Below are 25,646 nucleotides of genomic sequence, written 5' to 3' on the forward strand. Positions count from 1 at the left end.
GAATGAACGAATGAGGGAATGAATGAGGGAATTAATGAGGGAGTGAGGGAATGAGTGAATGAGGGAATGAATAATGAGGGAATGATTGAATGGGGAAATGAAGGAAGGAATGAGGGAACGAAGTAATGAGGGAAGGAAGGAATGAGGGAATTCATTAATTAATGAGGAATGAGTGAATGAATGAGGAAATGACTGAATGAGGGAATGAATCAATTAATGAGGGAATGAGAGGATGATTGAATGAGTGAATGAATGAATGAGGGAATGAAAGAAGGAATGAGGGAACGAAGAAATGAATGAGGGAATTAACTAATTAATGAGAGAATGAACGAATGAGGGAATGAATGAGGGAATTAATTAATGAGGGAGTGAGGGAATGAGTGAATGAGGGAATGAATAATGAGGGAATGATTGAATGGGGAAATGAAGGAACGAATGAGGGAACGAAGTAATGAGGGAAGGAAGGAATGAGGGAAGGAAGGAATGAGGGAATTAATTAATGAGGAATGAGTGAATGAATGAGGAAATGACTGAATAAGGGAATGAATCAATTAATGAGGGAATGAGAGGATGATTGATTGAATGAGTGAATGAATGAGGGAATGAAAGAAGGAATGAGGGAACAAAGGAATAAATGAGGGAATTAACTAATTAATGAGGGAACGAACGAATGAAAGATGGAGGGGTGGGGGAGGGGGAGAGAAGGACGTTAAAGGAGGGACGGAAGATGAGGGGGAGGAGGAGGGGAGATACCGCGGGCGGCCCTCCATTCCCTCCTTCCTCCATTCCTTCCTTCCTCCCTCCCTCCATCTTCCTCCCGCGCCTCACCGGCTCCCGCGGCCTGGTCCCGCTCCCACGGCCACCTCCTGCTCCCGCTCCCCTCTCCCGCTCCCGTTCCCCGCCGCTGCCGAGATTTCCCCCCCCCGCCCCGCCCAGCCCATTGGTCCGCCCGGACGTCACTCACCGAGCCCCGCTCCCCATTGGCCGCCCCGCGGGGGTCCTCGAGGGAGGGGGCGGGACCACGCAGGGCTCGGAGGAGAAAGGCCTGTGGCGGGAGGGGGCCTCCCGGCCCCGCCCCTCGCGCCCATTGGTCCGCCCGGACGTCAATCACCGATCCCCGCTCCCCATTGGTCAACCCTCGGGGCCCTCGAGAGAGGGGGCGGGGCCGGGCAGGGCTCTGAGAAGGCCTGGGGCCTGAAGGCCTCCCGGCCCTCCCGTTGGTCCGCCTGGACGTCAATCATCGATCCTTGCTTCCCATTGGTCGGGACGCGGGAATCCTCGAGGGAGTGGGCGGGGCCGTTACTCTGAGGAGAAGCCCTGAGGCCCGGAGGCCTCCCGGCCTTCCCATTGCTCCGCCCAGACGTCAATCGCCGATAATAATAATAATGGAATTTATTAAGCGCTTACTGTGTGCAAAGCACTGTCCTAAGCGCTGGGGTGGTTACAAGGTGATCAGGTTGTCCCACGGGGGGCTCACAGTCTAAATCCCCATTTTACAGATGAGGGAGCTGGGGCCCAGAGAAGTGAAGTGACTTGCCCAAAGTTCCACAGCTGAGAAGTGGCGGAGCAGGGATTCGAACCCATGACCTCTGACACCGAAGCCCGGGCTCTTTCCACTGAGCCACGCTGTTCCACTTTTCCTATTGGTCAGACTCCGTACTCCCGCCTGTAGGGGCGGGGCCGTAGCCGGGCAGCTCTCTGAGGGAGAACCCTGTGACCTAGAGGCCTCCCGGCCCTCCCATTGGTCCGCCCAGACGTCAATCACCGATTCCCGCTTCCCATTGGCCCGGACCCAGGACTCCTCGAGGGAGGGGGCGGGGCCTTTACGCGGAGGAGAGGCCTGGCGGCCTCCCGGCCCCGCCCTGCGCGCCCATTGCTCCGCCCAGCCGTCAATCACCGATCCCCGCTTCCTATTGGTCAGACTCCGGACTCTCGCCTGTGGGGGCGGGGCCGTAGCCCGGCAGGGCTCCGAGGAGAAGCCCTGTGGCCAGGAGGTCTGCCGGCCCTCCCATTGGTCCGCCCAGACGTCAATCACCGATCCTCCGCTCCCCATTGGTCGGGACGCAGGGCCCTCGAGTGAGGGGGCGGGGCCGTAGCTGGGCTCTGAGGAGAAGCCCTGGGGCCTGGAGGCCTCCCGGCTTTCCCATTGCTCCGCCCAGACGTCAATCACCGACCCCCGCTCCCCGCTGGTCGAGACGCAGAGCTCTCGAGTGAGGGGCCGGGGCCGTAGCTGGGCACTAATCAATCAATCACTCCATCGTAATTATTGAGCACTTACTTTATGCAGAGCACTGTACTAAGCGCTCTAAGGAGAAGCCCTGGGGCCTGGAGGCCTCCCGGCCTTCCCATTGCTCCTCCCAGCCGTCAATCACCGATCCCCGCTTCCTATTGGTCAAACTCCGGACTCTCACCTGTGGGGGCGGGGCCGTAGCCGGACAGCTCTGAGGGAAAGCCCTGTGGCCTTCCCATTGCTCCGCCCAGCCGTCAATCACCGATCCCCGCTCCCCATTGGTCGGGACGCTGGACCCTCTACGGAGGGAGCGGGTACGTAGCTGGGCAGAGTTCGGAGAAGCCTAGTCGGCGGGAGGACCGCCCCGCGCTCCTAATGGTCCGCCTAGACGTCAATCACTGAGGCCCGCTCCCCATTGGTCGCGCCTCAGGACTCTCGAGTGAGGGGGCGGGACCGTAGCTGGGCTCTGAGGCCCTGGAGGCCTCCCGGGCTTCCCATTGCTCCGCCCAGACGTCAGTCACCGATCCCCGCTTCCTATTGGTCAAACTCCGACTCTCGCCTGTGGGGGCGAGGCCGTCGCCGGGCAGCGCTCTGAAGGAAAGCCGCGTGGCCTGGAGGCTTCCCAGCCTTGCCATTGGTCCGCCCAGACGTCAATCACCGATCCCTGCTCCCCACTGGCCGGGAGGCAGGGCTCTCGAGGGAAGGGGCGGGGCCGTAGCTGGGCTCTGAGGAGACGCTCCCGGCCCGCCCATTGGTCGGCCCAGACGTCAATCACTGATCCCAGCTTCCTATTGGCCGAGACGCAGGAGTCGTCGACGGAGGGGCCGTTGCCGGGCAGGACTCGGGGAAGAAGCTGTTGTCCGCCAGCGGATTAGCATGACTGACGCCATCTTGTGCATACCAACAATCAATCGTATTTATTGAGCGCTTACTGTGTGTGCAGAGCACTGTACTAAGCACTTGGGAAGTACAAGTTGGCAACATATAGAGACAGTCCCTACCCAACAGTGGGCTCACAGACTAAAAGGCTCACCAACAAGGAACTCCCCTCCTCCAGGAGGCCTTCCATTTTCCCTCTCCTCCTCCCAATCCCCCCCTGCCCTACCTCCTTCCCCTCCCCACAGCACCTGTCGATATGTTTGTACAGATTTATCACTCTATTTATTTTACTTGTCCATATTTACCATTCTATTTATTTTGTTAATGATGTGCATCTAGCTTTACTTCCATTTATTCTGACGACTTGACACCCGTCCACATGTTTTGTTTTGTCGTCCGTCTCCCCCTTCTAGCCTGTGAGCCCGTTGTTGGGTATGGACCGTCCCTATAGGTTGCCGACTTGTACTTCCCAAGCACTTAGTCCAGTGCTCTGCACACAGTAAGCGCTCAATAAATACGATTGAATGAATGAATTAATGAACAGTAACCCAACGATGTGGTGCAGGCCGAAAGCATTCCAGTGTGCAAAGCTAACATTAGCCCACTGTTGGTTAGGGACCGTCTCCATATGTTGCCAACTTGGACTTCCCAAGCGCTTAGTACAGTGCTCTGCACACAGTAAGGGCTCAATAAATACGATTGAATGAATGAATGACAAGCAAAGGGTTGTAATTTAACTCAGGATGTATCCGCCCCGCCTTACCTCCTTCCCCTCCCCACAGCACCTGTATATATGTTTGTGCGGATTTATTACTCTTTTTATTTATTTATTTATTTATTTGTACATATTTATTCTATTTATTTTATTTTGTTAATATGTTTTGTTTTGTGGCCTGTCTCCCCCTTTTAGACTGTGAGCCCGCTGTTGGGTAGGGACCGTCTCTACAGGTTGCCAACTTGGACTTCCCAAGCGCTTAGTACAGTGCTCTCCTGTGTGCAGAAATGGGGATGAAGACTGTCAGGCACCCATGGGACAACCCGATCACCTTGTAACCTCCCCAGCGCTTACAGCAGTGCTTTGCACATAGTAAGTGCTTAATAAATGCCATCGTTATTGTTATTATTATTATTATTAAAATGGGGGTGAAGACTGTGAGCCCCACCCCCATGGTACAACCTGCTTGTCGCAGGAAGGCAGAGGGTCCCCGGACGGTTTTCTCCCGAGCGCACTTCCGGTGACGGAAGAGGGCCAAGACGCCCCGGACGGTTTTCTCCGAAACGCACTTCCGGTGATGGGCGGGGCAGAGGCGCCGGACGGCTTTTCCCCGAGCGCACTTCCGGCGACGGGCGGGGCAGAGGGGGGCCCGGACGGCTTTTCCCCGCCCGCACTTCCGGTGATGGAGCGGTGCAGAGGCACCGGACGGCTTTTCCCCGAGTACACTTCCGGTAACGAGGAGGGGAGGCAAACGGTCAACGGACGGTTTTCTCCCAAGCGCACTTCCGGTGCAGGAGCAGGGCGGAAGCACCGGACGGCTTTTCCCTGAGCACACTTCCGGCTACGGGCGGGCAGAGGGGGCCCGGACGGCCTTTCCCCGCCCACACTTCCGGTGACGGGGCGGGGCAGAGGCGCCGGACGGCTTTTCCCCGAGCACACTTCCGGAAACGAGGAGGGGGGGGGGGAGGCAAAGGGTCACCGGACAGTTTTCTCCCGAGCGCACTTCCGGTGACGGGAAGGGGCAGGGGGCCCGGACGGCTTTTCCCCGAGCGCACTTCCGGTGACTGAGCGGGGCAGACCCGGATGATTTTCTCCCGAGCGCACTTCCGGTGCAGGATAGTAGCAGAAGCACCGGACGGCTTTTCCCCGAGCGCACTTCCGGTGATGGGCGGGGCAGGGGGCCAGACGGCTTTTCCCCGCCCACACTTCCGGTGACGGGGCGGGGCAGAGCGGACCCGGACGGCTTTTCTCGTCGCACACTTCCTTTCCGTCTCGGGCGAGCGCGGGAAGAGCTCGACGCAGAGCGGCGTGGGATCCGTTGGGCACCGGAGCCATCATTGCCGGCAAGATGGTGAGGGGCGGCTCGGGCCGGCTCGGGCCGGAGGGCGGGGCCCCCCGGGCGATCCCCCCGGGGCCCGCGGTGACGACCCGGCGTCTCCCCCGCAGACGGTGGGGAAGAGCAGCAAGATGCTGCAGCACATCGACTACCGGATGCGCTGCATCCTGCAGGACGGCCGCATCTTCATCGGGACCTTCAAGGCCTTCGACAAGCACATGAACCTCATCCTCTGCGACTGCGATGAGTTCAGGAAGATCAAGTGAGCGCGCGCGCGCCGCCGACAACGAGGGGGGGCGGGGCCAGTGCGGCTGCGCGTGCCGGGCGTTGTGGGGGCGCAGTGCGGCTGCGCGTGCCGGGGGTTGGAGGGGCGCAGTGCGGCTGCGCGAGCCGGGGCTGGGGACCGGGGGGCGCAGTGCGGCTGCGCGTGCCGGGGGTTGGAGGGGCGCAGTGCGGCTGCGCGGGCTGGCGTGGGGGTTGGGGGGAGCGCAGTGCGGCTGCGCAAACCGGAGCTGGGGGCGGCGGGGGGGTGGCGTAGTGCGGCTGCGCCAGCTGGGTCGGGGGGGGGGGGGGGGGGTGTCGCAGTGCGGCTGCGCCAGCCGGAACTGGGGGGGGGGGGGCGTGGCGTAGTGCGGCTGCGCGAGCTGGGTGGGGGGGCGCAGTGCGGCTGCGCGAGCTGGGGCTAGGGAGGGGGCGTAGTGCGGCTGCGCGAGCTGGGTCTGGGGAGGGGGCGCAGTGCGGCTGCGCGCGCGTCGGGTCTCGGCGGGGGCGCAGTGCGGCTGCGCAAGGGGTGGCGTAGTGCGGCTGCGCGAGCTGGGTCTGGGGGAGGGGGCGCAGTGCGGCTGCGCGCGCGTCGGGTCTCGGCGGGGGCGCAGTGCGGCTGCGCAAGGGGTGGCGTAGTGCGGCTGCGCGAGCTGGGTCTGGGGGAGGGGGCGCAGTGCGGCTGCGCGCGCGTCGGGTCTCGTGGGGGGGGGGCGCAGTGCGGCCGTGCGTGCGTGCGTGCGCGCCCCCGCGCAGGGGGCCGCTTGGGCTGTGGGCGGGGGGGAGGCTGTGTTTGTGTGTCTGTGTGCTGTGTTTGTGTGTGGAGAGGGGGCTGGGAGGACTTGTGTGTTGTGTTTGTGTGTGTGTGTGTGTGTGTGGAGAGGGGCCTGCTGAGGACTGGTGTGTTGCCTGTTTGTGTGGAGAGGGGGCTGTGAGGACCTGTCTGCCTGTCTGCTGGGTTTGTGTGTCTGTCTGTCTGCTGTGTTTGTGTGTGTGTGTGTGTGTGTGTGTGTGTGTGTGGAGAGGGGCCTGCTGAGGACTTGTGTGTTGCCTGTTTGTGTGAAGAGGGGGCTGTGAGGACCTGTCTGTCTGTCTGCTGGGTTTGTGTGGTGGGGGGGAGGGGCCTGTTGAGGACTTGTGTGTTGCCTGTTTGTGTGGAGAGGGGGCTGTGAGGACCTGCCTGTCTGCTGTGCTTGTGTGTCTGCCTGTTTGTGTGTGTGAAGAGGGAGTTGAGGGCTTGGAAGGGGTGTGTGTGTTTGTGGAGAGGGGGCTCTGTGTGTGTGTTGGGGGAAGGGAGCTGTGGAGACCCTTTTGTGTGTGGAAAGAGGGGGCTTTATGGACATGTGTTGTGTGTCTGCTTGGGGGGGGGGCTGTGGAGACCCGTTTATATGTGTGTGTGTGTGTGTGTGTAAAGAGAGGACCTGTCTGCGGTGTGTGTGTGTGTGTGTGTGTGTGTGTGTGTGCGCGTGCAGAAAGGGGGCTTTTGGACCTGTGTTCAATCAATCAATCGTATTGAGCACTTACCGTATGCAGAGCACTGGACTAAGCGCTTGGGAAGTCCAAGTTGGCAACCTAGAGAGACGGTCCCTACCCGACAGTGGGCTCACAGGCTAGAAGGGGGTGACAGAGAACAAAACCAAACATATTAACAGAATAAAATAAATAGAATAAATATGTACAAGTAAAATAAACCGAGTAATAAGTATGTACAAATATGTAGAGAGGTGCTGTGGGGAAGGGAAGGAGGCAAGATGGTGGGGATGGAGAGGGGGACGAGGAAGGAGGGGGCTCAGTCTGGGAAGGCCTCCTGGAGGAGGGGAGCCCTCAGGAGGGCCTGTGTTGTGTGTCTGTGTGTGTTTTAGTGGAGAGGGAGATTGTGTGTGTGGTGGAAAGGGAGCTGTGGGGACCCATCTGTTGTGTGTTTGTGTATGTGTGTAAGTGAAGGGGGGCTGGGGGCGTGTGTTGGTGGGGAGGGAGATCTGTGTGTGTGTGTGTGGTGGAAGGGGGGGTGTGGTGTGTGTGTATGTGGTGGAAAGAGGGGGTGTGTGTGTGTATGTGGTGGAAAGGGGGTGTGTGTGGTGTGTGTGTGGTGTGTGTGTGTGTGTATGTGGTGGAAAGTGGGGGTGTGGTGTGTGTGTATGTGGTGGAAAGGGGGTGTGTGTGTTTGTGTCGGGGCCTTGCCCGGGTCCCCGTGAGGTCTCGCAGTCAGTCCGTCCCTCCGTCCCTCCCTCCCTCCGTCCCCCCCTCCCCGTTGCAGGCCGAAGAACACGAAGCAGGGCGAGCGGGAGGAGAAGCGAGTTCTGGGCCTGGTGCTGCTGCGGGGGGAGAACCTGGTGTCCATGACGGTGGAGGGGCCGCCCCCCAAAGACGTAAGGGACCTACCGGGTGCCTCCCCCCGCGCCGAGCGCCGGGCCGGGCGCTTGGGAGGGGCTCCCGGTCTGGGACGGGGAGGCGGACGGCGAAACAAAACAAGTGTCAGGTCGTCAGAGTAGATAGAAATGAAGCTAGGTGCGCGTCGGTAACACAATAAATAGAATAGGAAATAAAGCCAGGTGCGCATCGTTAACACAATAAATAGAATAGGAAGTAAAGCTAGATGCACATCGTTAACACAATAAATAGAATAGGAAATAAAGCTAGATGCACATCGTTAATGCAGTAAATAGAGTAGGAAATATGGGCAAGGAAAATAGTCATAAATCTGTACATATATATATGTATATATATATATATATATGTAAGTGCTGTGGGGAGGGGAAGGAGGTAGGGCGGAGGGGGAATGGGGGGCTCAGTCTGGGAAGGCCTCTTGGAGGAGGGGGGCTCTCAGTAGGGATAGGGGGGCAGGGACCTGGTGACTATGGGGGAGGGCCACCCCCTAAAGATGTAGGGGTTTGGGGGAGGACCTGGTGACTATGGGGGGGCCGCCCCCTAAAGATGTAGGGGTTTGGGGGAGGACCCGGTAACTATGGGGGAGGGCCGCCCCCTAAAGATGTAGGGGGTTGGGGGAGGACCCGATGACTATGGGGGGCCGCCCCCTAAAGACGTAGGGGGTTGGGAGAGGACCCGGTGACTATGGGGGGGGGTGGGGGGGCGCCCACTAAAGATGTAGGGGGTTGGGGGAGGACCTGGTGACTATGGGGGGCCGCCCCCTAAAGATGTAGGGGTTTGGGGGGGGCCCCCCCAAGTTGTAAGGGGTTAGCGGAGGACCTGGTGACTGGGGGGGGGGGGCTGCCCCCTAAAGATGTAGGGATTTGGGGGAGGACCCAGTGACTATGGGGCGGCTGCCCCCTTTAGATGTAGGGGTTTGGGGGGAGGGCCTGGTGACAGTGGGGGGGGAGGACCCAGTGACTATGGGGGGGCCGCCCCCCAAAGATGTAGGGGATGGGAGGGGGGCCGGTGTCCGTTGTGGGCGGGGGGGGGGGGGACGCGCCCAGTGACCTGTCTCTGTCCTTGCGCCCCACAGACGGGCATCGCCCGGGTGCCGCTGGCCGGAGCCGCCGGAGGACCGGGCGTGGGGCGGGCGGCCGGCCGGGGGGTGCCCGCCGGGGTCCCGCTGCCCCAGGCCCCCGCCGGCCTGGCCGGGCCCGTGCGGGGAGTGGGGGGACCCTCCCAGCAGGTGAGAGGGCCCGGGGGGGCGGGAGGCCGGGCGGGCCGGAGGGGGGGCTCACGTCCGGTGGGTTTGGTTGCCCCCGAATTTCCCATCCTGCTCCATGAACCTTTAAAGTTCACTTCTCCGGGCCTCAGTTCCCTCATCTGTCAAATGGGGATGAAGACTGGGAGCCCCACGTGGGACAACCTGATCACCGTGTAACCCCCCCAGCGCTTAGAACAGTGCTTTGCACATAGTAAGCACTTAATAAATACTATTATCACCATCATTATAATTATTATCAGCTGTGTGACTTTGGGCCAGTCACACTTCCCTTCTCCGGGCCTCAGTTCCCTCATCTGTCAAATGGGGGGGAAGACTGTGAGCCCCTCGTGGGACAACCTGATCACCGTGTAACCCCCCGGCCGCTTAGAACAGTGCTCTGCATGTAGTAAGCGCTTAATAAATACTAATAATTATTATCATCAGCTGTGTGACTTTGGGCCCGTCACACTTCCCTTCTCCGGGCCTCAGTTCCCTCATCTGTCAAATGGGGATGAAGACTGGGAGCCCCACGTGGGACAACCTGATCACCGTGTAACCCCCCCGGCGCTTAGAACAGTGCTCTGCACATAGTAAGCGCTTAATAAATACTATTATAATTATCATCATCGGCTGTGTGACTTTGGGCCCGTCACACTTCCCTTCTCCGGGCCTCAGTTCCCTCATCTGTCAAATGGGGATGAAGACCGGGAGCCCCACATGAAACAACCTGATCATTGTGTAACCCCCCCACCCCCAGCGCTTAGAACAGTGCTGTGCACGTAGTAAGCGCTTAATAAATACCATTATTACTATATCATCATCATCATCAGCTGTGTGACTTTGGGCCCGTCACACTTCCCTTCTCCGGGCCTCAGTTCCCTCATCTGTCAAATGGGGGGGAAGACTGGGAGCCCCCTGTGGGACCACGTGATCACCTTGTATCTACCCAGCGGTTAGAACGGGGCCGGGCATGTACTGAGCGCCTAACAAATGCCAAAATCACGATCACTATTTCACGGAGGAGGAAACCGAGGGCGGGGGCGAGGCACCCGGGGGTCCCGCCGCCGACTCCGCCGTCTCTTCCCGCCACAGGTGATGACCCCCCAGGGCCGAGGGACGGTGGCCACCGCCGCGGCCGCCGCCACGGCCAGCATCGCGGGGGCACCCACCCAGTACACCCCGGGCCGCGGGGGGCCGCCCCCGCCCATGGGCCGAGGAGCCCCGCCCCCAGGTGAGGACCCCCACACGACGCGCTGACCGCCCTCCCCCCCGTCATTCATTCATTCACTGAGCGCTTCCCGCGGGCGGAGCACTGTACTAAGCGCTCGGGAAGCCCCAGTCGGCCACGTCCAGCGGCGGTCCCCACCCGGCGGGCTGGCGTGAGGGCGGGCGTCAAGTGTGTTCTCCGGTCGCAGGCATGATGGGCCCCCCCGCCCGGCCTGAGGCCCCCCATGGGCCCGCCGATGGGCATGCCCCCCGGCCGAGGGGCGCCCATGGGCATGCCCCCTCCGGGGATGAGACCCCCGCCGCCGGGACTGCGAGGTGAGCCCGGGACCCCGCGCGAGGGAGGGAGGGAGGGCGGCCGGTACACAGCCCCATCCCGGCTCACCGAAGCCCCATTCATTCATTCATCATCATCATCATCATCATCAATCGTATTTATTGAGCGCTTGCTATGTGCAGAGCACTGTACTAAGCGCTTGGGAAGTACAAATTGGCAACATATAGAGACGGTCCCTACCCAACATTGGGCTCACAGTCTAAAAGGGGGAGACAGAGAACAAAACCAAACATACTAACAAAATAAAAAGCACTTAATAAGAATTATTAAGTGCTTGTTCATTCATTCAATAATAATAGCATTTATTAAGCGCTTACTACGTGCCAAGCGCTGTTCTAAGCGCTGGGGAGGTTACAGGGTCATCAGGCGGTCCCACGGGGGGCTCACAGTCTTCACCCCCATTTTCCAGATGAGGTCACTGAGGCGCAGAGAAGTTAAGTGACTGGCCCAAATTGATCAATCGTATTGATGGAGCGCTTACCGTGCGCAGAGCACTGTACGAAGCGCTTGGGAGGTCCAAGTTGGCAACATAGAGAGACGGGCCCTCACAGGCCCAACAATGCTCACAGTCTAAAAGTCACACAGCTGACGGCAGAGCCGGGATTTGAACCCATGACCTCCGACTCCAAAGCCCGGGCTCTTTCCACTGAGCCGCGAGCGCGCTAACTGTGTGCGGAGCACTGTGCTGAGCGCTTGAGAGAGGACAGTACAACAATAAGATGAGAGAAGCGACATTCAATCGGATGTGTTGAGCGCTTACCGTGTGCGGAGCACTGTGCTAAGCGCTTGAGAGAGGACAATACAACAATAAGATGAGAGAAGCAGTGCGGCTCAGTGGAAAGAGCCCGGGCTTTGGACAATCTGATCATTTTGTAACCTCCCCAGTGCTTCAAACAGTTCTTTGCACATAGTAAGTGCTTAATAAATGCCATTATTATTATTATTATCCCAGCGCTTAGAACAGCTTAACAAGCACTGTCATTATTACTACTAGTAAAGATTATTCATTCAATCGTATTTATTGAGCGCTTACTATGTGCAAAGCATTCATTCATTTAATCATATTTAATTAGCGCTTACTGTGCGCAGAGCACTGTACTAAGCGCTTGGGAAGTACAAGTTGGCATTCATTCATTCAGTCGTATTTATTGAGCGCTTACTGTGTGCAGAGCACTGTACTAAGCACTTGGGAAGTCCAAGTCGGCAGCATCTAGAGACGGTCCCTACCCAACAGCCGGGTCATGGGTTCAAATGCCGACTCCGCCACTTGTCAGCTGGGTGACTGTGGGCGAGTCACTTCACTTCTCTGGGCCTCAGTTCCCTCATCTGTCAAATGGGGATGAAGACTGTGAGCCCCCCGTGGGACAACCTGATCGCCTTGTAACCCCCCCCAGCGCTTAGAACAGTGCTTTGCACATAGTAAGCGCTTAATGAATGCCATCATTATTATTATTAAGGCCATGTGGCGGATGGATGGATTAGAACCCACATCTCCCGGGCCCGTGTCCCCCCATTTTCCGGAGGAGGGGGAGGTGAGGCCCAGAGGAGCAGAGTGACCGGGCGGAGCAGGGATTTGAACCCGGATCCCCGGGCTCTTCCATCCACTGCCATATCGATTGGATGCTTCCCGGGTGCGGGGTGCTGTATGGAGCGCTCGGGGGAGGATGATGAATGAGCATTAATAATAATAATGATGGCATTTATTAAGCGCTTACTATGTGCAAAGCACTGTTCTAAGCACTGGGGAGTTTACAAGGTGATCAGGTTGTCCCACAGGGGGCTCCCGGTCTTCATCCCCATTTTCCAGATGAGGGCACTAAGGTCCAGAGACGTGAAGTGACTTGCCCAAAGTCACACAGCTGGCAATTAATTGGCAGAGCTGGGATTTGAACCCATGACCTCTGGCTCTTTCCACTGAGCCACGCTGCTTCTCTAATTATTATTATTATTATTATTATTATTAACAAATGCCACTTCTAGACTGTGAGCCTGCTGTTGGGTAGGGACTGTCTCTAGATGTTGCCAACTTGGACTTCCCAAGCGCTTAGTACAGTGCTCTGCACACAGGAAGCGCTCAATAAATACGATTGATTGATTGATTATTAGAGGGGGACACTGTGTAGGCGTAATCTCGAGCAGAGGGTGGTCGGGGCTACGGGGGGCCGGGGGGTCTCACCCTGTTGGCGTTCTTTTCTTGGCAGGTCCACCACCCCCAGGCATGCGACCCCCGCGTCCCTAGGATCCCGCGGGCACCGCCCCCGGCCGATGTACATAGCCCGCCTCGCCAACCTGGTTTGTAATAAAAGGCAGAAAGGCCCAGCGCTTGGCCCGTCTCTGGGGCGGGGTGGCGGAACCGAGTCGGGGCGACGCGGGAGAAGAGGAAAAGGGGGCGCAATCAGGGAAGGCTTCTGGGAGGAGGCAGCGGCGGGCCTTCAGTAAGGCTCCGAAGGACCGGGGGAGAGCCATCGTCCGGAGGCCGTGAGGTGGGACGGTGGGGACGGCGGGGACATGGGGCCCACCGAGGCCCAGGTTGGCGCCAGGGGAGCCCCTTCATTCATTCATTCATTCATTCAGTGGCATTTATTGAGTGCTCACTGTGTGCAGAGCCGTTGTGCCGGCCTCTGCTCCCAGCATGCCCTGTTCCTCCTGTCCCAGCTCCCAGCATGCACAGGGCCCCGTATCCCTGCTCCCAGCATCCTCAGGGCCCCGTGTCCCTGCTCCCATCATCCTCAGGGCCCCATATCCCAGCTCCCAGCGTGCCCCGTTCCTCATGTCCCAACTCCCAGCATCCTTGGGTCCCCAAGTCCCGGCTCCCAGCATGCACAGGGCCCCGTGTCCCAGCCCCAGTGTGCCCCGTTCCCCATGTCCCGGCTCCCAGCATCCTCAGGGCCCTGTGTCCCCGCTCCCAGCGTGCACAGAGCCTGGAGTCCCCGCTCCCAGCAGGCCCTGTTCCTCATGTCCCGGCTCCCAGCATCTGGTTGCTAGGTCCCTGCTCCCAGCATGCACCGGGCCCCGTGTCCCGACTCCCATCATCCTCAGGGCCCCAGTGTCCCAGCTCCCAGCATGCACTGGGCCTCATGTCCCGACTCCCATCATCCTCAGGGCCCCATGTCCCAGCTCCCAGCATGCCCTGTTCCTCGTGTCCTGACTCCCATCATCCTCAGGGCCCCCGTGTCCCATCTCCCAGCATGCCCTGTTCCCCGTGTCCTGGCTCCCATCATCCTCAGGGCCCCATGTCTCAGCTCCCAGCATGCCCTGTTCCTCGTGTCCCAGCTCCCAGCATGCACCGGGCCCCGGGTCCTGACTCCCATCATCCTCAGGGCCCCCGTGTCCCAACTCCCAGCATGCCCTGTTCCTTGTGTCCCAGCTCCCAGTATGCACCGGGCCTGTGTCCTGACTCCCATCATCCTCAGGGCCCCCATGTCCCAGCTCCCAGCATGCACCAGGGCCCTGTGTGTCGACTCCCAGCATGCACAGGGCCCCATGTCCCATCTCCCAGCATGCCCTGTTCCTCGTGTCCTGGCTCCCAGCATGCCCTGTTCCTCGTGTCCCAGCTCCCAGCATGCACCGGGCCCCGTGTCCCGACTCCCGTCATCCTCAGGGCCCCCGTGTCCCAACTCCCAGCATGCACAGGGCCCCGGGTCCCAGCTCCCAGCATGCCCTGTTCCTCATGTCCCAGCTCCCAGCATGCCCTGTTTCCCATGTCCCAGCTCCCAGCATCCTCCGGGTCCCGTGTCCCAGCATGCCCTCTTCCCATGTGTCTCGCCTCTCCCCCCCATCCCGATCCCGAAGCTCCGTGTTCCGATTCCAACCATTCCTGGCCTCCGGCCACCGTCTGTCCTGGCCCGCCCGGTGACTCCGGCCCGTGTGGGCGGCGCCTGCTCCGCTGGCCCGATGCGTCGTGCCCTCAGAATCCTTGCGGTATCCGTGAGGCGCTTACTACAGCCCCGGCGCCGGGCTGGAGGCAGGCAGAGTGGGTTGGACCCGGCCCCTGTCGCGCGTGGGCCTTACCGTCTCGACCCCGCTTTCCAGATGAGGGAACCAAGGCCCAGAGAGGTCAAGCGACTTGCCCAGAGTCACCCAGCTGACTGGTGGCGGAGCGGGGATTCGAACCCACGACCTCCAGACTCCCAAGCCCGGGCTCTTTCCGCCAAGCCGCGCTGTTCGTTCGTTCATAGGTTATTTATTGAGCGCTTACTGTGTGCAGAGCACTGTACTGAGCGCTTCGGCGAGTCTGATACAACGATAAACAGACACACGCTAACTGTCGTCCTTCTTGGCATTCATTCATTCAGTCGTATTTATTGAGCACTTACTGTGTGCAGAGCACTGCACTAAGTGCTTGGGCGAGTCCAATACAACGATAAACGGACACACGCTAACTGTCGTCCTTATTGGCATTCATTCATCCATTCAGTCGTATTTATTGAGCGCTTACTGTGTGCAGAGCACTGTACTAAGCGCTTGGGCAAGTCCGATACAGTGATAAATGGACATACGCTAACTGTTGTCCTTTTTGGCATTCATTCATTCATTCAATCGTATTGAGCGCTTACTGTGTGCAGAGCACTGGACTAAGCGCTTGGGCGAGTCCGATACAACAATAAACGGACACACACTAACTGTGGTCCTTATAGGCATTCATTCATTCATTCAATCGTATTTATTGAGCGCTTTCCGTGTGCAGAGCACTGGACTAAGCACTTCGGCGAGTCCAATACAACGATAAACGGACACGGGCTAACTGTCATCCTTATTGGCATTCATTCATTCATTCAATCGTGTTTATTGAGCGCTTTCTGTGTGCAGAGCACTGTACTAAGCGCTTGGGCGAGTCCGATACAGCGATAAACGAACACACACTAACTGTCATCCTTATTGGCATTCATTCAATCAATCGTATTTATTGAGCACACTGTGCAGAGCACTGTACTAAGCGCTTGGGTGAGTCCGATACAACGATAAACGGACACGCTAACTCGTCCTTTTTGGCATTCATTCATTCAATCGTATTTATTGAGCGCTTACTGTGTGCAAAGCACTGTACTAAGTGCTTGGGCGAGTCTGATACAGCGATGAACGGACACATGTTAACTGCCGTCCTTACATTCATTCATTCAATCGTATTTATTGAGCGCTTACTATGTGCAGAGCACTGTACTAAGCGCGCATTCGCATCCCAGTCATCCGTTCAAGACGTATTTATTGAGCGCCACCTGTGCGCACAGCGCTGTTTTAAGCACTTGGGAGAGAACAATAAGACAGACACATTCCCTGCCCACGACGCGCTTACCCCTCGTCCTCATCGCGGGTGATAATAACGATGGCATTTGTTAAGCGCTTACTACGTGCGAAGCACTGTTCATTCATTCATTCAATCGTATTTATTGAGCGCTTCCTGTGTGCAGAGCACTGTACTAAGCGCTTGGGAAGTCCAAGTTGGCAACACATAGGGACGGTCCCTACCCGACAGCGGGCTCACAGTTTGGAGGGGAGAGTGCCAAGCGCCGGAGTAGATAAAAGATAATCAGGTGATACGCAGACGCCGTCCACCTCCCGACCCCCGGGGACCCCGCGGCTTACAGAGGAGGAAACTGAGGCACGGAGCGGCTTCGGTCAGAGGGGCCGAGGGCGATCCCGCGGGCCGGGGGCCACCTGGACGGCCAGGAAGCCCTTGACGTCCGGGAAATGGGCGCTGACCAAGTCGGCCTGCAGCTGCCTCGACCCGCTCTTGTACGGGGTGACGTCGAAGCGGACGGTGGCCTGCTCCTCGGGCCCCAGGGGCGGCACCCTGCCGACGGGAGAGCGCCGGGGGCTGAGCGGCCCGACCTCGGTTTCCCCGCCACCGCTCGAGGATGGGGAAATCACGCGGTGAGCGACGCTGCGGGGGATGCCCGGGGACGCCGGGACGGACGCTCCGAAAGGGACGGCGAAGCGCGGAGGGAGGCACCGAGGGATACGCCGCGGAGAGGTACCGTGGAGATTTTGGGAGGTGCCGAGGAGGGAAGGGATGGTGGGAGAGAGGCGGAGGAGAGAAGGGTTCAGGAGGGAGATGCTGAGGAGAGGGGACGGCGGGAGAGATGATGCGGAGAAAGATGCCGAGGAGAGACACTCTGAGGAGAGGGGCTGAGGGGTGAAGGGTTCAGGAGAGATGCTGAGGAGAGGGGATGATGGGAGAGATGATGCTGAGAGATGTTGAGGAGGGGGTCTGGGGAGAGATGCCAAGGAGAGGGGATCAGGAGAGATGCTGAGGAGAGAAGGGGTCAGGAGAGATGCTGAGGAGGGGATGAGGGGAGAGATGCCAAGCAGAGGGGTTCAGGAGAGATGATGCGGAGAAGGGATGACGGGAGAGATGCTGAGGAGAGACGGGTTTGGGAGCGATACTGAAGAGAGACACACTGAGGGGCTGAGGGGAGATTTGCTGAGGAGAGAAGGGTTCGGGAGAGATGTTGGGAGAAGGGTTCAGGAGAGAGATGCTGAGGAGAGAGGATGACAGGAGAGATGTTGAGGGATGCTGAGGAGGGGGTCTGGGGAGAGATGCCAAGGAGAGGGGTTCAGGAGAGATGATGCGGAGAGAGGGGATGAGGGGAGAGATGCTGAGGGGAGAAGGGTTCAGGAGAGATGCTGAGGAGAGGGGCTGAGGGGAGAGATGCCAGAGAGAGGGGTTCAGGAGAGATGATGCGGAGAGAGGGGATGACAGGAGAGATGCTGAGGAGAGACGGGTTCAGGAGAGGGGATGGCCGGAGAGATGCCGAGCGGAGAGAAGGGTTCAGGAGAGATGTTGAGAAATACTGAGAGAGATGTTGAGGAGAAGGTCTAAGGGGAGAGATGATGTGGAGAAGGGGGATGACGGGAGAGATGCTGAGGTGAGACGGGTTCAGGAGGGGATGACGGGAGAGATGCCGAGGGGAGAGAAGGGTTCAGGAGAGATGTTGAGAAATACTGAGAGAGATGTTGAGAAGGTCTAAGGGGAGAGATGCCAAGTAGAGGGGTTCAGGAGAGGGGATGAGGGGAGAGATGCTGAGGAGAGATGGGTTCAGGAGAGAGGGGATGGCGGGAGAGATGCTGAGGGGAGAGAAGGGTTCAGGAGAGATGTTGAGAAATACTGAGATGCTGGGGAGAGGGTCTGAGGGGAGAGGGGTTCAGGAGAGATGATGCGGAGAGAGGGCGTGACGGGAGAGATGCTGAGGAGAGACGGGTTCGGGAGAGAGATGCTGAGGAGAGGGGTTGACGGGAGAGATGTTGAGAAATACTGAGAGACGCTGAGGAGGGGGTCTGAGGGGAGAGATGCCAAGGAGAGATGATGTGGAGAGGGGGTGACGGGAGAGATGCTGAGGAGAGACTCGCTGCAGGGAGAGAAATGTTGAAGAGAGAAGGGTTCAGGAGAGAGATGCCGAGGAGAGGGGGTGACGGGAGAGATGCTGAGGACAGAGACTTTGAGGAGAGATGTTGAGAAATACCGAGGAGAGGGGAGAGAGGGGATGACAGGAGACATGTGCAGAGAGAGATGCCGAGAGGAGAGAGATACTGAGGAGAGGGGTTCAGGAGAGACGTGCTGTGGAGAGAGGGGCTGAGGAGAGACGGGTTCTGGAGAGGGGATGGCGGGAGAGGAGACACTGAGGAGAGATGTTGAGAAATACTGAGGGGAGAGATGCTGAGGAGAGGGGTTTGGGAGGGGCTGTGGAGAGGGGATGACGGGAGAGATATAGTGGAGAGAGATGCCGAGGAGAGGGGTTCAGGAGAGACATGCTGCGGAGAGAGGGGATGACGGGAGAGATGCTGAGGAGAGACAGGGTCGGGAGAGATGTTGAGCAAAGGGTTCAGGAGAGAGATGCTGAGGAGAGATGTTGAGAAATGCTGAGAGGAGAGATGATGGGGAGGGGGGATGACGGGAGATGTGGAGAGAGATACTGAGGAGGGGATCAGGAGAGATGCTGTGGAGAAGGGATGATGGGAGAGATACTGAGGAGAGGAGAGATGCCGAGGAGAGGGCCTGAGGGGAGAGATGCTGAGAAGAGACGGGTTCAGGAGAGAGGGGATGACGGGAGAGATACTGAGGAGAGATGTTAAGAAATACTGAGGAGCGGGGTTCGGGAGAGATGCTGAGGAGAGGGGTTCAGGAGAGTTGCCGAGGGGAGAGATACTGAGGAGAGACTTCGAGGAGAGACCCTGGAGACAGAGACTCTGAGGAGGGAGATACTGAGGAGAGAGATGCTGGAGACAGAGACTCGAGGCTGAAGAGAGAGATGGAGAGGCTGAGGAGAGAGGGCCGGCAGAGACAGGGGTTCAGGAGAGACACGATGAGGAGAGACACACTGAGGACAGAGATGCTATAGTGAGATGGTGCAGACAGAGACTCGGCTGAAGAGAGAGATGCAGAGGCCGGAGAGGCTGAGGAGAGACACGCTGACGAGAGAGATGCTGAGGAGAGACACGCCGAGGACAGAGATGCCGCGGCGAGAGAGGGCCTGCAGAGAGAGGGGTTCAGGAGAGACACGCTGAGGACAGAGATGCCGAGGAGAGAGACGCTGAGGACAAGCTTAGGAGAGAGGGCCTCAGGAGAGACAAGCTGAGGACAGAGATGCTGAGGAGAGACACGCTGAGGACAGAGGCTGAGGATAGAGGGGCTCAGGAGAGACAAGCTGAGGACAGAGATGCTGAGGAGAGACATGCTGAGGAGAGACACGCTGAGGACAGAGGGCCTGCAGAGAGAGGGGACTCAGGAGAGACACACTGAGGAGAGACATGCTGAGGAGAGACACGGTGAGGACAGAGATGCCGAGGCTAGAGAAGCTGAGGAGAGACACGCTGAGGACAGAGATGCTGAGGAGAGACACTGACGACAGACAGGCTGAGGAGAGACATGCTGAGGGCAGAGATGCCGAGGAGAGAGAGGCTGAGGAGAGAGGGCCTCAGGAGAGACACGCTGAGGACAGAGATGCTGAGGAGAGAGATGCGGAGGAGAGACACGCTGAGGACAGAGAGGCTGAGGAGAGAGGGGCTCAGGAGAGATACAGTGAGGACAGAGATGCTGAGGAGAGATACGCTGAGGAGAGACACGCTGAGGAGAGTGGGCCTGCAGAGAGAGGGGCTCAGGAGAGGAGACAAGCCGAGGAGAGACACACTGAGGACAGAGATGCTGAGGAGAGACACGCTGAGGACAGTGGGGCTCAGGAGAGACATGCTGAGGACAGAGATGCCAAGGCTAGAGAGGCTGAGGAGAGACACGCTGAGGAGAGACACTGACGACAGAGATGCTGAGGAGAGACACGGTGAGGACAGAGAGGCTGAGGAGAGAGGGCCTGCAGAGAGAGGAGCTCAGGAGAGACACGCTGAGGAGAGAGACACTGAGGACAGAGATGCTGAGGAGAGACATGCTGAGGACAGCAGGCTTGCAGAGAGCGGGGCTCAGGAAAGGAGACAAGCTGAGGAGAGACACACTGAGGACAGAGATGCCGAAGAGAGACACGCTGAGGACAGAGATGCCGAGGAGAGACATGCTGGGGACAGAGACGCTGAGGACAGCGGGCCTGCAGAGAGAGGGGGTCAGGAGAGACAAGCTGAGGAGAGACACACTGAGGACAGAGATGCTGAGGACAGAAATGCTGAGGAGAGAGATGCGGAGGAGAGACACACTGAGGACAGAGAGGCTGAGGAGAGAGGGCCTCAGGAGAGACACGCTGAGGACAGAGATGCCAAGGAGAGACCTGCTGAGGACAGAGATGCTGGGGAGAGACACGCTGAGGACATAGAGGCTGAGGAGAGAGAGTGGCTCGGGAGAGACACGCCGAGGACAGAGATACTGAGGAGAGAGGGCCCGCAGAGAGAGGGGCTCAGGAGAGACACGCCGAGCTGAGGCGAGGAGCCGAGCGGAGCGCCGCTTACTCGATGCTGAGGGGCTCGGCGAGCAGGCCGCTGCCCTCCACCACCAGCACGCAGTCAGCCACGGCCTCGGGAAGCGGGTTCGAGACGGTCACGGCCACGGCGCAGGGTTCGCCCACCACGGCCGGGCCCAGCACCTGGATGGAGGCCCAGAGCCCGCAGAAGGACGCAACAAAATGGTTCCCTCCGGCCTGGAACCGCCGCCCCCTCTACGTCGCCTAGAAAACCCTCCTAAAATTAAAAAAAATCCCACCTCCTCCAGGAAGCCTTCCCTCTCCCTCCTTTTCTGCCCTCCACACTGGCCTGTCTGTCTGTTTTGTCGTCCGTCTCCCCCCTTTTAGACCGTGAGCCCGTTGTGGGCAGCCATCGTCTCTCTCTGTTGTGCTTTCCGAGCGTTTAGTACAGTGCTCTGCACACAGTAAGCGCTCAGTAAATACGATTGAATGAATGAATGTGACCCTCCCCGCCACTTCACCCCTCTGGTTCTCCCAGAGCTCCACAGCGTTTATGTCATCGTCCTCGCACTCTGTCCCCTCCATCCCTCACCCTCTTTCCCGTCCGTCTCCCTCTGACGGGGATACAAGCGTTCAGTACAGTGCTCTGCATCCAGGAAGCACTCAATAAATATAATTGAGTGAATAAATACCACTGATTGGCCCTACTGCCGTTGCTAATGCTACTAGTGATGATGATAATAATGATGGTTACGCGCTTACTATGTGCTGAGCACCGGTCTAAGCTCTGAAATAATAATAATAATAATGGTATTTATTAAGCGCTTACTATATGCCAGGCACTGTCCTAAGTGCAGGAGTAATAATAATGATAATAATGATGGTATTTGTTAAGTGCTTACTCTGTGCCAAGCTCCGTTCTAAGCACTGGACTAATAATAATAATAATAATAATAATGGTATTTCTTAAGTGCTTACTATGTGCCTAGCACTGTTCTAAGCGCTGGAGTAATAATAATAATAATAATAATAATAACAATAATAATGATATTTGTTAAGTGCTTACTATGTGCCTAGCACTGTTCTAAGCGCTGGAGTAATAATAATAATAATAACAACAATAATAATGATATTTGTTAAGCACTTACTATGGGCTGAGCACTATTCTAAGCCATGGAGTAATAATAATGATATGATATTTGTTAAGCACTTACTATGTGCTGAGCACTATTCTAAGCAGTGGAGTACTAATAATGATAATAATAATAATGGTATTTATTAAGCACTTACTATATGCCAAGCATTGTCCTAAGTGCTGGAGTAATGATAATAATAATAACAATGATAATAATAATAATAATAATATTATAATGGTATTTGTTAAGTGCTTACTCTGTGCCAAACTCCGTTCTTAGTGCTGGAGTAATAATAATAATAAGAATAATGGTATTTGTTAAGTGCTTACTCTGTGCCAAGCTCCGTTCTTAGTCCTGGAGTAGTAATAATGAGAATAATAAGAATAATGGTATTAAGTGCTTACTATGTGCAAGCTCCATTCTAAGCGCTGGAGTAATAATGATAATAATAATAATAAGAATAATGGTATTAAGTGCTTACTATGTGCCAAGCTCCATTCTAAGCGCTGGAGTAATAATGATAATAATAGTACTTGTTATGCACTTACTATGTGCCAACCACTGTTCTAAGCACTAGAGTAATAATAATAATAATAATGATAAGGATGGTATTTGTTAAGCACTTACCATATGCCACGCTCCATTCTAAGCACTGGCATAATAATAATAATAATAATAATAATAATAGTGATGGTATTTTGTTAAGCGCTTACTCTGTGCCAAGCACTGTCCTAAGTGCTAGAGTAATAATAATGATAATAATGATGGTATTTATTAAGCGCTTACTATGTGCCAAGCTCCATTCTAAGCACTGGAGTAATAATAATAATAATGATGATGATGGTATTACTATGTGCCTAGCACTGAACGCCGAGGGAGATGCAAGGTGATGATTTTTTCCACCGTGGGGCTCACGGTCTTCATCCCCATTATTACAGATGAGGAAACTGAGGCTCAGAGAAGGGAAGCGACTTACCCAAGGTCCCACAGCAGACAAGGGGTGGCAGAGCCGGGATGAAAACCCACGTCCTCGACTCCCAAGCCCGGCCTCTTTCCGCTGAGCCGCGCTGCTTCTCTATTACTTTGCACGTAGTAAGCGCTTAACAAAGGCCATCAGCAGCGTGGCTCAGAGGAAAGAGCCCGGGCTTGGGAATCAGAGGTCCTGGGTTCAAATCCCGACTCCGCCAACTGTCAGCTGGGTGACTTTGGGTGAGTCACTTCACTTCTCTGGGCCTCGGTGACCTCATCTGCCAAATGGGGATGAAGACTGGGAGCCCCACATGGGACAACCTGGTCACCTTGTATCCTCCAATCGTATTTATTGAGCGCTTACTGTGTGCAGAGCACTGTACTAAGCGCTTGGGAAGAACAAGTTGGCAACATATAGAGACAGTCCCTACCCAACAATGGGCTCACAGTCTAAAAACAGTGCTTGGCACGTAGTAAGCGCTTAACAAATGCCATCATTATTATTATTATTACTACTATTCATTAATTCAATCGTATTTCTTGAGCACCTGAGCACTGTACTGAGCGCTCACTACCGCTGCCACCCTCCCGCAGGGTTGCAGCGTCCAGGCCGCGAGCAGGTGGACGGGCCCTTTACCTTGAGGAGGATGAAATCCCCCAGGGTGACAACTTTCTCCAGGAGCATCTTCTCGCCCTTGAAGACGAGGACCATGGCCGACACCAGGATCTTCTTGTCGCTCGTCAGATCCTTCTTGTACCCCGAGTACGAGATGCTGATGGGGATTTTCTTCTCTAAGGGGGGGAATAGCCCCGTGAGGTTGTCGTTCATTCAATCGTATTTATTATTGTTACTGATAATAGTAATAATAATGGTGTTTCAGCGCTTACTATGTGCCAAGGACCGTTCTAAGCGCCGGGGTAATAATAATGATGGCTTTTGTTAAGCGCTTGCTATGTACCAAGCACTGTTCTAAGCACTGGGGGGATATAGAGTGATCAGGTTGGCCCCCCGTGGGGCTCACGGTCTTCATCCCCATTTGACGGATGAGGGAACTGAAGCCCAGAGAAGGGAAGTGACTGGGCTAAGGCCACACAGTGGATGAGTGGTGGAGCTGGGATTAGAACTCAGGTCCTTCTGACTCCCAGGCTCGGGCTCTAGCGGTTAGGTGGAGGAGGAGAGGGGAAGGAGGAGTGGAAGAGGAGGAGGAGGAGAAGAAAGAGGAGAAGAGGAAGAGAAGAGAAAGGAGGAAGAGAAAGGAGAAGGAGGATGAAGAGAAGAGGAGGAGGAGGAGAAGATAAGAGAAGAGGAGGAGGGGAGAAGAGGAGGAGAAAGGAGGAAGTGGGGGAGGAAGAGGAGAAGCAGAGGAAGAGTAGGAGAAAAGAAAGGGGGAAGAGGACAGGAAGAGGAGGAGAAAGGAGGAAGTGGGGGAGGAAGAGGAGAAGCAGAGGAAGAGGAGGAGAAGAGAAAGGGGGAAGAGGACAGGAAGAGGAGGAGAAAGGAGAAGAGAAGGAGGAGAAGAAGAGGGAGAGGAGGAGGAGAAGATGGGAAGAGAAGAGGAGGAGGGGGAGAAAAGAAGTAAAGGAGAGGAGGAGGAGGAAGAGAGGAGGAAGATGAAAAGAAGAGGAGAAAGGAAGAGGAGGAGAAAAGAGGGAGAGGAGGAGAAGAAGAGAAGAGGAGGGCGAGAAAAGGAGTAGAAGAGAGGAGGAGGAAGAGAAAGGAAGTGGGGGAGGAAGAAGAGGAGGAGAAAGGAGGAAGAGGAGAAATGGGAGGAGGAGGAGAAGAGGAAGAGAAGAGGAGGAGGGGGAGAAGAGGAGAAAGAAGAGGAAGAAAAAGGAGGAAGATGAAAAGAGAAAGGAGGAAGTGGGGGAGGAAGAGGAGGAGGAGAAAGGAGAAGAGAAGAGGGAGAGGAGGAAGAGGAGGGGGAGAAAAGGAGTAGAAGAGGAGGAGAAAGAAGAGGAAGAGAAAGGAAGATGAAAAGAGGAGAAAGGAGGAAGTGGGGGAGGAAGAGGAGGAGGAGAAAGGAAGAGGAGGAGAAAGAAGAGAAGAGGGAGAGGAGGAGGAGAAGAGGAGGGGGAGAAAAGGAGTAGAAGACAGGAGGAGGAAGAGGAAGGAGGAGGAAGATGAAAGGAGGAGGAGAAAGGAGGGAGTGGGGGAGGAGGAAGAGGAGAAAGATGGGAGGAGGAGGAGAAGAGGAAGAGATAAGAGGGGAAAGGAGAAGAGGGAGAGAAGGAGGAAGAGGAGAGGAGAGAGAAGAGAAAGGAGAAGAAGAGGGAGAGGAGGAGAAGATGAGAAGAGGAGACGAGGAGGAAGAGGAGAAAGGAGGAGAAGAGAAGAGAGGAGGAGGAGGAAGAGAAGATGGGGAGGAGAGGAAGAGAAGAGAAAGGAGGAGAAGAGAAGAGGAAGAGAAGAAGAGAGGAGGAGGAGGAAGAGAAAGGAAGATGAACAGGAGGAGGAAATGGGGGAGCAAGAAGGGGAGAAGGAGGAGAAAGAAGAGGAGGAAGAGAAAATGAGAAGGGGGAGGAGGAGGAGAAGAGAAAGTAGAAGAGAAAGGAGGTGGAGAACAAGAGGAAGAGGAGGGAGAGGAGGAGGAGAAGAGAAGAGGAAAAGGAGGAAGAGAAAGGAGGAGGAAAAGAGGGAGAGGAGGAGGAGGAAGAGAAGATGGGGAGGAGGAAGAGAAGAGGAGGAGAAAGAGTAAGAAGAGAAAAGAGGAGGGAGAGGAGGAGGAGGAGAAAGGAGAAGAGGGGAAGGAGAAAGAAAAAAAGAGGAGGAAAGGGAGGAGGAGGAGAAAGGAAAAGAGGAAGAGAAGGGGAAGAGAAGGAGGAGAAAGAGGAGGAAGAGTCCCTCTAGATTGTAAGCTCATTACCGGCAGGGAATGCGTCTGCCAATTCTGTTGTATCGTACTCTCCCGAGCGCTTAGTCCAGTGCTCCGCAGAGGGTATAAACGCTCACTAAATACCAGCAACTGATGGATTAATTGCTCGAGGAGGAGAAAGGTGAGAGGTCTATTGCTTCTAGAGAAGCGACGCGGCTGAGCGGCAAGAGCCCGGGCTTGGGAGTCGGAGGCCGTGGGTTCGAATGCCGCCTCCGC

At 56.6% G+C, this 25,646-nt stretch overlaps 3 protein-coding genes across 4 annotated transcripts in view; 1 reads left to right on the forward strand and 2 right to left on the reverse strand.

The window, feature by feature from the left end:
* The window catches only part of ELMO2 (engulfment and cell motility 2), a 59,473-nt gene extending 58,622 nt beyond the window's left edge, over nt 1-851 (reverse strand). The window contains exon 1 of one of the 2 annotated variants that reach the window (XM_038750255.1): nt 829-851. The gene's annotated coding sequence lies outside the window, so the exon portion shown is untranslated. The remainder of the gene's footprint in view (nt 1-828) is intronic. The other variant, XM_038750254.1, reaches the window with a different exon arrangement.
* Nucleotides 852-5,006: 4,155 nt separating this feature from the next.
* SNRPB (small nuclear ribonucleoprotein polypeptides B and B1) lies at nt 5,007-12,935 on the forward strand. The gene is given in 8 exon segments (XM_038750319.1): nt 5,007-5,175; nt 5,271-5,422; nt 7,679-7,790; nt 8,885-9,037; nt 10,148-10,286; nt 10,471-10,481; nt 10,483-10,597; nt 12,818-12,935. Coding segments are annotated over 8 exon segments (723 nt in total). The 5' UTR covers nt 5,007-5,172; the 3' UTR covers nt 12,856-12,935.
* Nucleotides 12,936-15,997: 3,062 nt separating this feature from the next.
* The window catches only part of TGM6 (transglutaminase 6), a 44,621-nt gene continuing 34,972 nt past the window's right edge, over nt 15,998-25,646 (reverse strand). The window contains exons 11-13 of the mRNA XM_038750706.1: nt 23,195-23,349; nt 20,502-20,635; nt 15,998-16,407 (exon numbers count right to left, since the gene is read on the reverse strand). Coding sequence (XP_038606634.1) covers nt 16,233-16,407; nt 20,502-20,635; nt 23,195-23,349 — 464 coding nt within the window. The 3' untranslated portion in view covers nt 15,998-16,232. The remainder of the gene's footprint in view (nt 16,408-20,501; nt 20,636-23,194; nt 23,350-25,646) is intronic.

Source organism: Tachyglossus aculeatus, chromosome 8 (genome assembly GCF_015852505.1).
Source record: "Tachyglossus aculeatus isolate mTacAcu1 chromosome 8, mTacAcu1.pri, whole genome shotgun sequence".
Lineage (NCBI taxonomy): Eukaryota > Metazoa > Chordata > Mammalia > Monotremata > Tachyglossidae > Tachyglossus > Tachyglossus aculeatus.